Genomic DNA, 13,917 nt, shown 5'->3' with positions numbered 1-13,917 from the left:
CGGAATTTACACATTAAACATGAAAGTGCATTCATATGAAGAAAAATATCATCAATCAGTAAGTGCCAGATAAGAATATGATTTGGATGATAAAACTAGTTGAGTTGAAATCTACAGAAACAGTTTCTATTTTGCAAGCTTTAAATGTAAAAAGAACAAAATTAATGTTGCTGTTTGTTGGCTTATGTGGAGCCAATTCCTAATTTTATTGATTGAAGCAACTTGTAAGTTTATAATATAAAAGGTTTACCTGTTAGTGGTTGCTTAATACAAACTTGCAGTTTGCTCTCATCTTGTAGATGGTATAGTGTTTGCTATATATTATAATTTAGTGTTAACCATCCTGTTAACATTGTGGATAATTGCTAAATGTAGCCCTTGAAGTGTACCTTGAAACCAGTTCATATGCAGACCTATCCAAATGATTATCGGGACATTCAATCCTGGTATGCTGACCTAGCTGACTTTAACTTATAGTGTAATGCACGCATATGTGTAGTTAGTTTATTAATGGTAGCATTATAGCTGTATGCTTCTTAACATCAATTTTTGTGAAAATTGTATCTATACATCACACAGTTGATATTGCATTTGTGCAAGATGTTTTACTTGTACTGCAATGTAGGATGCTAGCTTCAAGAGAGACAAACCATCAGTATTTTAAACCAAAAAGCAAGTTAGTTTAGAGGCAGTTCCAGACAGTTTCTGAGATTTCCAAAACTGATCAAGATACCCATAATAGAGCAGTCATCATAATGCAACAATAATAGTGTTCGTTACTCTGCTTCAAATTCAACTACAGGGAAGGTCTAATTTTCAGACATTTTGCTGGGGGAGCATGCACCCAGATTGGTATACTGTAGTGTGTGTGCTCCCTTCCACATGCATAATTTTAGTTAATGTTATAGTAGCTAGCCTTGGAATCAAAAATAGTTTGTCTTGATTGGAAACCAGTTATTGAAATTCCTAGAGCTTCTCCCATGCATGTCTGTAGCTATAGTACAATTAGAACTGTGTCAGATATGCCAGCATAATAAAAAGCATAATAGGCTGAAGTGGTATGCTAGTATAATGCTAGCATATTAGGTGGTTATTTCAAACTATGGAGCTTAATTCCATGAAACTAGATCGATTCTCCCTAATAAAGCAGTCAGTGGAAGCTGCAAACTGCAATAGAGCACTCAAATGCATTTTACATAGCTCCTTAGATCTATACTCTCTGAACAGTCACTTTGTAGTGAAATACTCTAATAAAGCATTCAATGATTAAAATGTTCCAACATAATTGTAAGAAATGTTGTTAACCTAGGAGCATAATGCAAGCATAATGGGAACATTGAAGAGCATAATAGGTGAAAATTTTGGGAAATTCCTGAAAGCATGCTTGGCAAAATTTGAGCATATTTGACTCAGGCCAAAGTACAATACAGTTGTGCCCAGCATCAACCCATTCATTTCACGCTGTTCAATGAAACTGTTAAACCGACTGTGCAACTAATGACTTTTTAATTAGAGCATAATCTCTCTACTAGAGTATCTTGATCTCTAAAATTAATGTGAGTATATGTCGTACACTCACATGAATTTAAGCAAAAATGTTTGAATTATGTCTAGGTAGGCATGTAGGCACATGAGCAAAACTGCAAAAAATTCTAAACAGGGAAACTTCCCATCTCCACCCAAATCTGCCTGTGAGTAATTTGCCAATAAAGGTGCAAGAGTACATCACAGCTAATTTGGTGGCTAAATAGTAGTCATATTTATAGTCTTGAATAATTATAGCTACATAACTCTTCATATATTACATCTTGCGCCATCCCTGGGGCTTTTGACAGCGGCAGTTTGCTGAACCAAAAAATATTTTAATAGGTAAAACAAATCTGCTATAGAAACCTTCAAGGTCGGGATATAGTGGAGTTTTGACAAGCTTCTTAGTCCCAACACTGGGAAATTTGACACTAGACTGCCTGTATTGCCCCACCTTACCCTGGGGGGTGGGGCATGACATTGATAGGTGCATTACAGTAGAATGTACATTCAATCCTGCTTTAGGTTACCTACAAAATCATCCCTGTGCATGATATTTCTTTGTTCTGCTGTAAATGATTTTCTTGTTATACTTCCGGCATGAGCATATGTGCACACCAAATCTGTTACAGTATCTGTATGTCAGACACATCACAGATCCCCTAACTAAATATATTCTGTTACAGTTCTTCTAATTTCATAGATTTATATCAAATATGTTATTGCATCCATCAGCACACTAGAATACTTACCTTCTGAAATTGATGATCTGTTGCTTAGACTAAGTAAAATGGCTTATGATCAGTTACTAAAAGATTTAACACTAGTCTTTGATGAGTCCAAGATAGAACAATACTGCTTTACTTCAGGTGATCAGAATCATGAGGACTTTGATGGGATGGGATTACTGCAGGTGACTAATCATCGACATATTCATTCTATTAGCAAAACCTATGAATTTATTCATCGCACTCTCCAGGAGTTGTTAGCAGCTTGGTATTTATCTCGGCAATCTAAACCATATCAGCAAAAGCAGCTACAAAATCTTTTCAACAAAACTGAATTTGAAATGATATGGATATTTTATGCAGGTCTGACAAAATTTGCAAATGTTACTTTTAAAGAATTCCTTCCAGTGAATTACATGCTGAAGTTTAAGATGTCAGGCTGCAAAATATTAAATTGGTTCATGTGGAGTATTGCAAGTAAGACATTTATTAGATTTCAAAAAGTATGCAATATATTTGATGGTCATATTTGTGGAAAACAGTATTCCTATGACTTGTCTCACTGTATTTCAAGAGAATATTCAAGCTACTCTGATAGCAGCAGTTACGGAAGCACAAAGCCCTCACCTATGTAAAGAGATGTGCTAGAGCTACCTTTTCTATGACGAACCTTGTTACTTCTCTGTCCAGGAATCTGCCGCAACGCCTCAGATTTTATCAGCATTGTCTTATTGCATCGCACATAGTGGTAAGTAGTGGACAGTAAATTGTAAAGGGTTAGACTCTTGCCAGGCTGATAACTTACTTAAGTATTAATTTTACATGTGACTCATGATAGTAAAATATTCAGTTGTAAGTGTGAGACATGTATAGATAACATAAGAAATACTGACAGCAGTGTTTGCATTATTGATGTTGATGGCAGTGAAAATCAAATAGATGGCTCATTGAAGCTGATTCAAAATCAGAAAAATCTTCAGTGGTTGATACTGTCATATTGCAAACTAGTAGATAAAGATTTTGTGTGCAAGCTGTCAGTAGCTTTAACAGACAACACTTGTGTAAAAATGATTCATCTGAGTGGTTGTCGTATAACCAGTGATGGTATGAAAGCTATAGCTCAAATGTTGAAGAAGAATAAAACATTAGAGTGGATTGGATTGGCAAAAAATAGAACAACATTAGCAGAAAAAGATATAATAATGCTGTTGCAAGCAATACATCATCATAACAATACAGTATATATGATATTCCTTGACAATGCTTTCTATACATCAGAAAAAGTTAAAAGACAGTTACAAATTCTTAATCATACAAGACAAAAACAAGGAGCGGAAAAATTGAGTCTTGCTCTCCTTGAAGCTTTTAAACACCATGAAACCTGTCAGCACATTGTATCAAAATTGCCTTTCATGAACAGTGAGAATGTAAGTTTATGAGTACTTTATGTGACTATTAAGCTGGATTTGCACAGCTATCATTATACCATACTTGTACTTACATAGTTCCAACTAGGCAGTTATATTTGAAAATTTAATTAGCTACAATACCCAATACACATGCCCGAAAGAAAACAAATTTCATATTTAAAAACATGTAATGTAATGTAATTAACTGTTTCTTGGTTGGTTATTCACTCTTTGCAGAAATAAGATCAAACCACTGTTACAGTAATAGAGTAGTCACTCTAACACAGCAGTCAGGAAACGCTGTTGTACTCTAATAAAACAGTCAGTTCTCGAGCATAGTCTTTATTTTGAAAGTATAATTTTGAGCATAAAAGGCTTGATTTTGAACAATGCCCAAAAGCATAATAGATGAAATTTTGAGTACGATAAGCCAGGGCCTAATGTAGGAATTTTTCCTACAAATTTAGGAATTATTCCTAAAATGTCCTACACCTTGTGCCATGTGTAGGAACCTTTCTTACAAAATTCACCAGTGTGGGAATATCTCCTATATACTAAATTTCTTAATATAGCCCTACACGTGTAGGAACCATGCTTCCTACACAAGGGTAAATTTTGGTACATCACATATTAAAATGTGAGAAAAACTTGCCACAACTTAACATTTTGGCTTCTAATTTAGTTTGGAACATGTTACTTTGCTACATTGGAAATCCTACTTAAAAAATTCTTGCATATTATTACACCCTTGCTTAGCAGTGTGTAACAGTCCATTGTAACAGGGGCTGTAGGGCAGGTAAAAGAGTGAGGGGGCCAGGCCAGCTATAAGCTGAAGACCAAAGAAGAAATAACTACCTATAGCTGCTGACAATAGCTGCTTCCACCAATTACATATTCTTATTTATAACTACACATATGTAGCTTAGTAGCTTGCCATGCTGCTTCTCTGAATACTGCGACTGCTGTTTTAGAGTATCTAGATCCTGACTATTCTATTAGAGTATCTCTATCTTTTCTTGCAAACGGTGGCCCATAAAGTGGGGGGAGGGGTATAGCTTCCCTGGTCCCTTCCCCCGTCTCCACCAACTATGCATTGCAACAATCAATTTGGCAAATTTCTACATGTAAATTTTCCTATTTGCAAATTGACAGAGTTTTACATTGATTTATTATATTTACAGACAATATTTTTCATGATGTGCATTTTCACCAATTAGAGTCCTTTAAAATTGGATACATATTACTGTGAATAAGTATCTTTTTTTAATTATTTGCATGCAGGGTCAGAGCCCAGAGATTTTGAGTGGTCAGGCCACCCACGTACTGCAGTGATGGTCATAGTCACGCACACTGTACTTTCATTGATCTGATGTGATATTTCAATCAGAGTTTTATCTACTTTTATCTGCATGTCACATGTAGTATGCATCAGCATGCTCCTCCAGGGAAATTTTTGAAAATAGGTTCTATGAAATGACATCTGCAGGCTATTTTACAGTACGTATATACTATCTAATCCAAAACAGCGAGCTGTAAAAAAAGTGTGCAGCCCTCAAAAAGGCTATGGTGAAAAAAGATGTGAAATCCAAGGTGGCGGCCAAGAAATGGCTGTGATGGTAGGTTAATGGTAAAAATTTTAATAACAACAATTCAGGTGAATTTTTGTGCTGCTTGGTCTTGGCAAAAAATTCATCTAAATTGCTGTTATTAAAATTTTTACCATTAACCTACCATCACAGCCATTTCTTGGCCGCCACCTTGGATTTCACATCTTTTTTCACCATAGCCTTTTTGAGGGCTGCACACTTTTTTTTACAGCTGGCTGTTTTGGATTAGATTTCACTTCTTTTTGTATTTGTATACCCCAAAGCCAGCCTATCCGGCCATAGGCCGGCTTTGGGACTTTTTTAACCTGTCTTTTTTTCTTTTCCACAGGAAGAAGAAAAGATGAAGCAGATGTACTTTAAATATTTCTGATTTTATCAGTAAATGTACAAATTTTACATATATTTATTACAGAACTCTCCATGGTGGTTTCTTTGTAACTGAACACTCTACAAAGTTACTTCTTCTTGCTGCTCTCTCTATAGGGTGAATTGTTTGTAGCTGAACAATATACAAGTAACTTCTTCTAGCTGATCTCTCTACAGGGTGGTTTGTTTGTAGCTGAATTCTGTGCAGGTGATTTGTTTGCAGCTGAGCTCTTTACAGAATGGTTTCTTTGTAGCTGAACTCTCTACAAGGTAACTTCTTCTAACTGATCTTTCTACAGGGTAATTTGTTTGTGGCTGAATTTTCTACAGGGTGATTTGTTTGCAGCTGAACTCTCTACATGGTGGTTTCTTTGTAACTGAACTCTCTACAAGGTAATTTCTTCTAGCTGATCCCTCTACAGGGAGATTTGTTTGTAGCTGAACTCTCTACAGGTGATTTGTTTGCAGCTGAACTCTCTACATGATGGTTTCTTTGTAGCTGAACTCTCTACAAGGTAGCTTCTTCTAGCTGATCTCTCTACAGGATGACTTGTTTCTAGCTGAACTCTCTACAGGGTGATCCTTTCGTAGCTGAACTCTCTACAGGGTGATTTGTTTGCAGCTGAAGTCTCTACATGATGGTTTGTTTGCAGCTGAACTCTCTACAAGGTAACTTCTTCTAGTTGATTTCTCTACAGGGTGATTTGTTTCTAGTTGATCTCTCTACAGGGTGATTTGTTTGTAGCTGAACTCTGTACAGTTTGATTTGTTTGCAGTTGAACTTTCTACATGGTTGTTTCTTTGTAGCTGAACTCTCTACAAGGTAACTTCTTCTAGTTGATCTCTCTACAGGATGACTTTTTTCTAGCTGAACTCTCGACAGGATGATCTGTTCATAGCTGAATTCTCTACATGGTAGTTTCTTTGTAGCTAAACTCTTTACAAGGTGACTTCTTCTAGCTGATCTCTCTATAGGGTGATTTGTTAGTAGCTGAACTATCTGTAGGGTGATTTGAACTCTCTACAAGGTGATGTTTTCTAGTTGATCTCTCTACTCAGTCTGGATGACTTGTTTCTAGCTGAACTCTCTACAGTGTGATCTGTTAAGTTTCTACCTGATCTCTCTATAGAGTTATATCTTGTTTGTATAGCTGATTCTCTTTTACATGGTGGTTTTTTGATTGGTTGCTGAACTCTCTCTCCACGGTGACTTGTTTGTACTACAGAGTAACTTGTTTGTAGCTGAACTCTCTACAGAGTGACTTACTTGTAGCTGAACATTGCATAAAGTAACTTGTTTGTAGCTGATCTAGATGAACTCTCTACTAGGTAGCTTTTTTTGTAGCTGAACCCTTTATGCAGTGACTTGTTTGTAGCTGAATTCTCTACAGAGTGACTTGTTGTAGCTGAACTCTCTACAAGGTGACTTGTTTATAGTTGAATTCTCCTCAGTGTGACTTATAATGTTCTGAATCTCTACAGCAACATATTTGTAGTTGAACTCTCTACAGGATGACTTACTTGTAGCTGAATTGTCTATAAGATTAACTGTTTGTAGCTGAACTCCCTACAGAATAACTTGCAATGCCAAAGAAATTCTATAATGGAGTAAGTTATAAACGTAGCTGAATGCTTTATTAGGGTGACTGTTCTATTAGAGTATCTCGATCTCGCATATGCTACACGTAGTTGGCTTTGGAATCATAACTCAGTGGTTTGTAATCCGATTCTTCTGTACTACTGCAAGGACTTTCTATGATAATTATTCCAGCTACACACCGATTTTCAGCTCACTGCTCTAAGCGGTTTGCCTGGTAGGCGTGAAAACTAATAGTTTTTTTTATTCATAAAAGTCGATCGCGTAATTGTGACATAGGTTGGGTTTTGTGTCATATCTCGATGGCCTTTAACTGGATTCCTTTCAAACCACAAAAAGGCACTCCTACGATAGGGTCCGCAATCCGAAAAATCAACTTCTACAAATCAATCCCCCTACCATTGTGGGATGTTCATTGTAGTATCCCAGTGCTTGATCCACCATGAAACTGGAGGCACGATTGTTGTCTTCACAGAAATATTGTTTTCAGTATTTCGCAAGATGCAAACTTTATTTTTAAAATTTCGTGCTCCACACATAGGACCGGATGAAACTTGCTACTTAGCCAAATGGTATCCAGAGTTGTTGTAGTTGAAAAGTACTCACAGAAATAAGTAAAGAGCTCGCTGGGTGCCCGGCACAGGGTTGCTTTCTTTGAAAAAACAGACAAAGAGATACGACGTTTCGAATTCAAACTGCCCTACCACCCAGGGCAAGAGAAGCCAACTCTTCCTCATAGTGTTTCGATACGGTTGGCTGCATAGTCTGTCTATGCTGTTAGTTTGGAAAAGATCTGAGACTTCTCACCATCTGGGTGACGAACGTCAAAATTTTCTGCCGCATCAAAGAATTGTGTCGCGCTTTCTAGCCAATTCCAGCGCCTCTGCAGCCACAACAATCATCAATTATAAATTAAAACTATGGCAAAAAATGTCCCTGAACGTTTGGTAGCAGCGGTTGTCAATTATTATTTCATCCACGGCTTCCACGCCTCGTTCTAAGCTATGCATCACGGGAGGCAGCAAAATCGTCCAAATTTGACTTCACCTCTTACGTTCCACAGCGGCTTCGAATCTTCACTAGATCACCCTACATCACCATTATGCTGCAAAACATCCAAAAACAAACCGAAAAAAGCACATAATCTGTCATTTTTGATTCGAGCTGGGTGGAGCTCCTGGTGAGCTGCTGGTATACTGCATCATATGAAATCACAGAAACACCAACTACTACTACTACCAAACGTTTTGATCCATCATTTATCATCATTCTAAACAAAATTAAGTGACCAGTGTGGCATCAGAAGTACTGGAAAGCACTTTGGTACCATTGAGAGAATCCCTTGAAATGACGCACGAAAATTTTGACGCTCTTCACCCAGATGGTGAGAAGTCTCAGATCTTATCCAGACTAACAGCATAGACAGACTATGCATCCAACCTTATCACATCACTATGAGGAAGAGTTGGCTTTTCTTGTCTTGGCTGGTAGGGCATTTTGAATTCGAAAATTTGTGTTTCGTTTTCTGCTTTTTGAGAGAAAGCGACCCTGTGCCGGGAACCCAGTAAATCATTTGCTTATTACTGTGCGTACTTTTTAACTACATTAACTCTAGATAATATCTAGCTAAGCAGCAAGTTCTATCCTGTTCTTTGTGTGGAGCACGAAATTTAAAAAATAATATTTGCATCTCACGAAATACTAAAATCGATATTTCTGTGAAGACAACAATCGTGCCTCCGGTTTCATGGTGGATCTAGCAATGGGATACCACAATGAACATCCCACAATGGTAGGGGGATCGATTTGTAAAAGTTGATTTTTCGGATTGCGGACCCTACCTACGATAGTTACTCCATCTACATAGCAATTTTCAGCTCATTCCTTCAAGCGGTTTACCCTGTGGGCGTGACAGACCTTCGACCTTATTTTACGCAGATAATCGGTCATAACTCCGTGAATGTTCATCGGATTCCTACCAAACTTGGTACTGAGATTCGCCTTAATGAGCCCTTTAAGTGTGCCAAATTTCAGCCCGATCCAAGCACGCATTCGTGTTTTATTGCGGATTTTGCAAAGTGTGCGAAAAGAAGAAGAAGAAGAAGTAGAAGAAGAAGAAGAAAAAAACGAAGAAAAAAAACCCAAACTTTGGCCGCTCGTATCTCGGAAATGGCTGGAGCGATTTTCTTCTAATTTGGTATGTGGACTCCCCTACCGCGCCGGCATTTCTGTAGCAACTTTGGTTTTAATAGGATAAGGAATCACGGAGCTACAAAGGTGTGAAAATCGCGTTTACTTTCTTCCTGTAAATATACTCACGGTGTGGCGCGCCGGCTACTTGGGCCGCACGACACACTACCGTGTGTCTTGATATACACTGTACAATCCTTTCCCCTTGTTTGTCAATATTAAGGATATTATTCTGGTAGATTTTGTGCTACAGTACCAATTAATATCTATAGCAATTTTGTTGATGATACAAAAAGTTCTGAAATGTGTAACTTTAGTTCTTTGAGATACAGATTCTGAAGCATGCACGACCCCAATGCAATGCCATACAGATGACTCACTGGAACCTCTGAAAATTAATTTGAAGACAATTGACATAGATGCAATGGCTTATCAATGGCTGTATTTTATATTCTATTAGAGTATCACAGTTTTCAAGTAGCTGAAAAGTGGTCTGGAAACTCTGGCCCTGACATAGCAAACCTTTTTGTGCATCCCATTAGTATGGCCTTGAGGCTTTTCCCAGAGAATTTTCATAAAAACATGATAAATATGCTATAAAATAGTTGAGAAGATATATGTGTAAACATTGTACTAGAGAACTTTCTTATTTTAATTTATGGCAGGACAACAGATTATGAAATCGTTATGCACTACTGAAAACATGATTCTGTTATGTCATTATTAGTATCTTTTTTTATTTATTTTTTATTGGTAGAATGCATTTTTAAATTTTGGCTAATTCTCTTGATATACAGTACATGTCATTATTTGACTTTTAGTCACCATCGAGTGTCACTACCAGGGATATTCAGTCATCGAGACGAGTAACTGTTTACTTTGGGGAGTATCCAGTTAGAATAGTGTGCCCCAAATGCCATGAAGAGATGGTTACAAAGACCACATTCAAGATTGGTTCCTTGACATGGATGTTGGTAATTGTATTGCTCTTCACATTATTCTTTTGGCCGTAAGTAATCTTATTTTTTGCTGTGGTTGCTATAAGTCTTCATCACAGGTTTATGTTGTGGCCTCTTTTTGTGGACCAAAGTAAAGATGTGTGTCATTCATGCTCAAAGTGTCATGCTCATCTTGGAGTATACCAGAGAGTGTGATGAAGTGTTTTATTGTGTACTAGAACCAAGAGTACATAATAATAGAAGAGCCTTCTACAAGAGTACATAATAATAGAAGAGAGATTATTATGTACTCTTGCTAGAACTATAGTTATTATGCTTTACACATTATTTTTAGTATAGTAATGGGATGCTTTATCAGTGTGCAAGGCTTGGCTATGGTCATGGAAATAGGTGTACTGGTTTTGCTGGCATTTGAAACAATCGTTTTCACTCAGCTTAGAATACAGTGGAACTTACATAGTACAATTATTATGGACACCTTGGAATAATCAGACATGTCCCAAATAAATATCAAGAAGTTTTGCTATAGTACTAGTTGTATTGGTTAGGTACACAGCAATGAAACACTCTAATATAGCAACCAGTAAAAATGAATCGACTAATCTTTGAAGTTGAAATACAAATATAAAAAAAATAATAACAATATAGTATCTAGTTTATACAGTAAGAAACCAATGCTGCTGTTTGTAGGCTTTTGTGGAACCACTTGATGCATATATACTCAAGTACTGTAACTTGCAAGATTAATATGAAAAGGTTTGCCTGTTATAGTATGTATTTGTTTAACACATAGTGTATATTATAGTATTTTGCTCTTGTTTTGCAGACTACTGTACAGTATTAATTTTGCTATTCAGTACTAACTATGTAGCATAAACATTGTGGACAAATTGTACAAATGTTTTACCATTAATATAAGCCAGTTCATATGCAGACCAACTGTTGGGACATTCAATCCTGGTCTGCAGTAGCTATGCTGACCTACAGTGTAGTTGGTTTTAAAATTACAGTGCCACACATAATACATGCATAAATAGTCTAAAATAGTATACTATATTAATTGTGCACAGTATGATAGTAATAGGTGTATAATCAGTACACTAGTCTGTATCTACATCACACATACTAGTTGGCTTTGCATTTGTGCAAGTTGTTTTACTGCAAAGTAGGATATTATTAGTTACAAGAGACAAATCATTGATATTTTGACAAAAAAAGCAAGTTAGCTTAGGGGCAGTTTCTGAGGTCTCCAACACTGGTCAAGCATGATCAAGATAATATATAGAGTCTAATATAACAGTCAAGTATAATAATAATTGCTAACTGCTAAAATCAACTTCTAAACAATGCTAACAAACATTTTGCTGGGGAAGCATGTCCTCAGATTGGCATGCTATATATTGTGTTTCTTCCTACATGCATACTATAATGCTATAGTAGCTATAGTCTTGGAATCAAAAATAGCTAGTTTTCATTGGGCCTTCTAACTTAGTCACACACACACACACACATACACACACACACACACACACACACACACACACACACACACACACACACACACACACACACACGCTCACACACGCACACACACACACACATGCAGTGCATAGCATGACAGTACAGCCAGCAAAGCAAAGCACGGTACTTCACAGAGCAGCACATACTGCAAAAGCAACACAGCAGTCAGCATACAAACATACATCCTATCAGTGCCCTTTAATAATAATTTAATAAAGTAATTAATTAAATCTATGGCTAATAAGTTTTATTGTTGGTTCAATAGTGGATGTTTGCAGGTAAACCCATGGGGCACAAGCAATAATATTCCTTAAAAAACATAACCAAGAGTATAACACCGACTTTTGGTTCAGAATCCACTGCCAATTGTATACCATCACTACTGAAGGCATCTGACATGACAATAATACCCAGCGAATTTAGTAATGATCATAAACAGATACACAGACTATATGATTATGCCACGGTGTGTGCAGTGTTTTGCAAGCCTTTAACCATGTCCCTCGCTATGCACCCACAGTTGGTAATGTGCACTACTAAAATCAATTTAGTCATTAATTAAAGGTCAATTGAAATGGAAACATACTTGCCATTTTATAGGTAGTTTGTATCACGCAATGCACAAAAACACACAAAGTCTATAGCTAGTAAATTATGGCACAATGTGACGTCAGGCACAGAACTTAGTATGATGCATTGTGATGAACCACAATATGTGACTGGGCTTGCAAAAATAGGGCATGTGGACACATGATTTTGCCTGCTCTTTCAAACTTTCATCACTCATAATGTTTTACACCATGACACTATGGCAATGCATAAAGCCTGCATCATAAACAAAGTAACATCAAAATAACTTGCATCATAAAGCCAATTAAATGCTTACAGCATTTAATTGGCTTTATGATGCAAGTTGCAGAATACAAATATTCAAATCTGTTACAGTACTGAGAAACGACCTGTAGAGTGACAGAATGTAGTTTGTGCCCACATACTCTGTTTTCACAGGCTCTGTCACATAATTATACTATTAGCTATGTAAAAACTATTACGAAACTCTTGAAATCAGCATTCTAGGCCACTACCATCCTTCTTGTGTAAAGAACTTATGGAACCTGTTACATTTTGTTCACCAGGATATATTGGTGTCAAAAGCAGCTCTAAGAAAAGTTTTGGATTCTGCTTCGCAGAAGTGTATTACAGCATCTCAAAGAATATTTATCTAGGGACTGTCGTGAGTGGTTTCTTGCCTCCCCAGACTGACTCTTTAGTTAGTTAAATGTACATGCATGTATACTTACTTTATGTTTTGTTGTGCTCCCTTGCCATGCCCACCCAGGTGCTTTTAGCCAATCCTGTCTGGTGGTCGCATGTGACCGAGGATTCCTTAATGTTTAATGTAAATGTTTGTGTATCATTATAATATATAATAATGATGGTTTTCTCTCTTACATCTACTAAACAAAGCAAAATATGATTAAAATTTTTTTAGCTACACCAACCTATCCCACTGGTAGCAAGGATTGATAATAGCCAAAGTGTATATTTTACCATTTCAGTGCCTATTGAATAACATACGGAGTCTAGCTAGCTATGGGTTTCTTTTAAAAAAATCTGCTTTACCCTGTACTGGATTTTTTTTTTTTCAAGCCCCTTCTAGGCATTTGTCCTGTTTCACTTTTAGTTAACGATTTTCGCTCAGGTTTCTTTGTTGGTGGTAGCTAATTAAGCACCTCCATCTCTAGGGCGCGCGAGGCAGTAGGCCGAGGCTACACTCGGTACTGAGCCCGCTAGGTGGTCAAACTAGGGAGGCCAGATAAGTTGTTGTTTTTGACAGCTACAGTACGTAAGGGAAAGTTGTTGCCTAGGTTGTGGCGTGAACACATTATAGACTATTGGACATGATAACTACCAGACTGACTTCTTTTTAATAAAAATACAGGCTGGTTGGCGAGACTATACACAAACAGAGAAGCCCATCACTACTGTAGCTATGTCAACAAGGCTTCCTCA

The 13,917-nt window shown here is 37.0% G+C and overlaps 1 protein-coding gene and 1 long non-coding RNA gene across 2 annotated transcripts in view; one reads left to right on the top strand and one right to left on the bottom strand.

Moving 5' to 3' along the window:
- The window catches only part of LOC136257532 (uncharacterized), a 188,694-nt gene that overhangs the window by 64,906 nt on the left and 109,871 nt on the right, over positions 1–13,917 (bottom strand). The window lies entirely within an intron of this gene.
- On the top strand, positions 2,318–10,595 carry LOC136258351 (uncharacterized). The gene is made up of 4 exons (XM_066051667.1): positions 2,318–2,732; positions 3,066–3,682; positions 10,246–10,433; positions 10,482–10,595. The coding sequence occupies exons 1-4, from the start codon at positions 2,318–2,320 to the stop codon at positions 10,576–10,578; spliced, it is 1,317 nt and encodes a 438-aa protein (XP_065907739.1). The 3' UTR covers positions 10,579–10,595.

The sequence above is a fragment of the Dysidea avara genome, chromosome 6 (assembly GCF_963678975.1).
Source record: "Dysidea avara chromosome 6, odDysAvar1.4, whole genome shotgun sequence".
Taxonomy (NCBI): Eukaryota; Metazoa; Porifera; class Demospongiae; order Dictyoceratida; family Dysideidae; genus Dysidea; species Dysidea avara.
The sequence above is the reverse complement of the archived record's forward strand: the minus strand, read 5'-3'. Positions and strand labels throughout refer to the sequence as shown.

Bases quoted from the DNA above. Each gene is read 5' to 3' on its own strand.
- LOC136258351 (XM_066051667.1), top strand. From the start codon at position 2,318: ATGGCTTATGATCAGTTACTAAAAGATTTAACACTAGTCTTTGATGAG. The intron at 2,733-3,065 runs GTAAGACATTTA...AACTTACTTAAG, and splicing joins GTTCATGTGGAGTATTGCAA to TATTAATTTTACATGTGACT. The intron at 10,434-10,481 runs GTAAGTAATCTT...TCTTCATCACAG, and splicing joins TTCACATTATTCTTTTGGCC to GTTTATGTTGTGGCCTCTTT.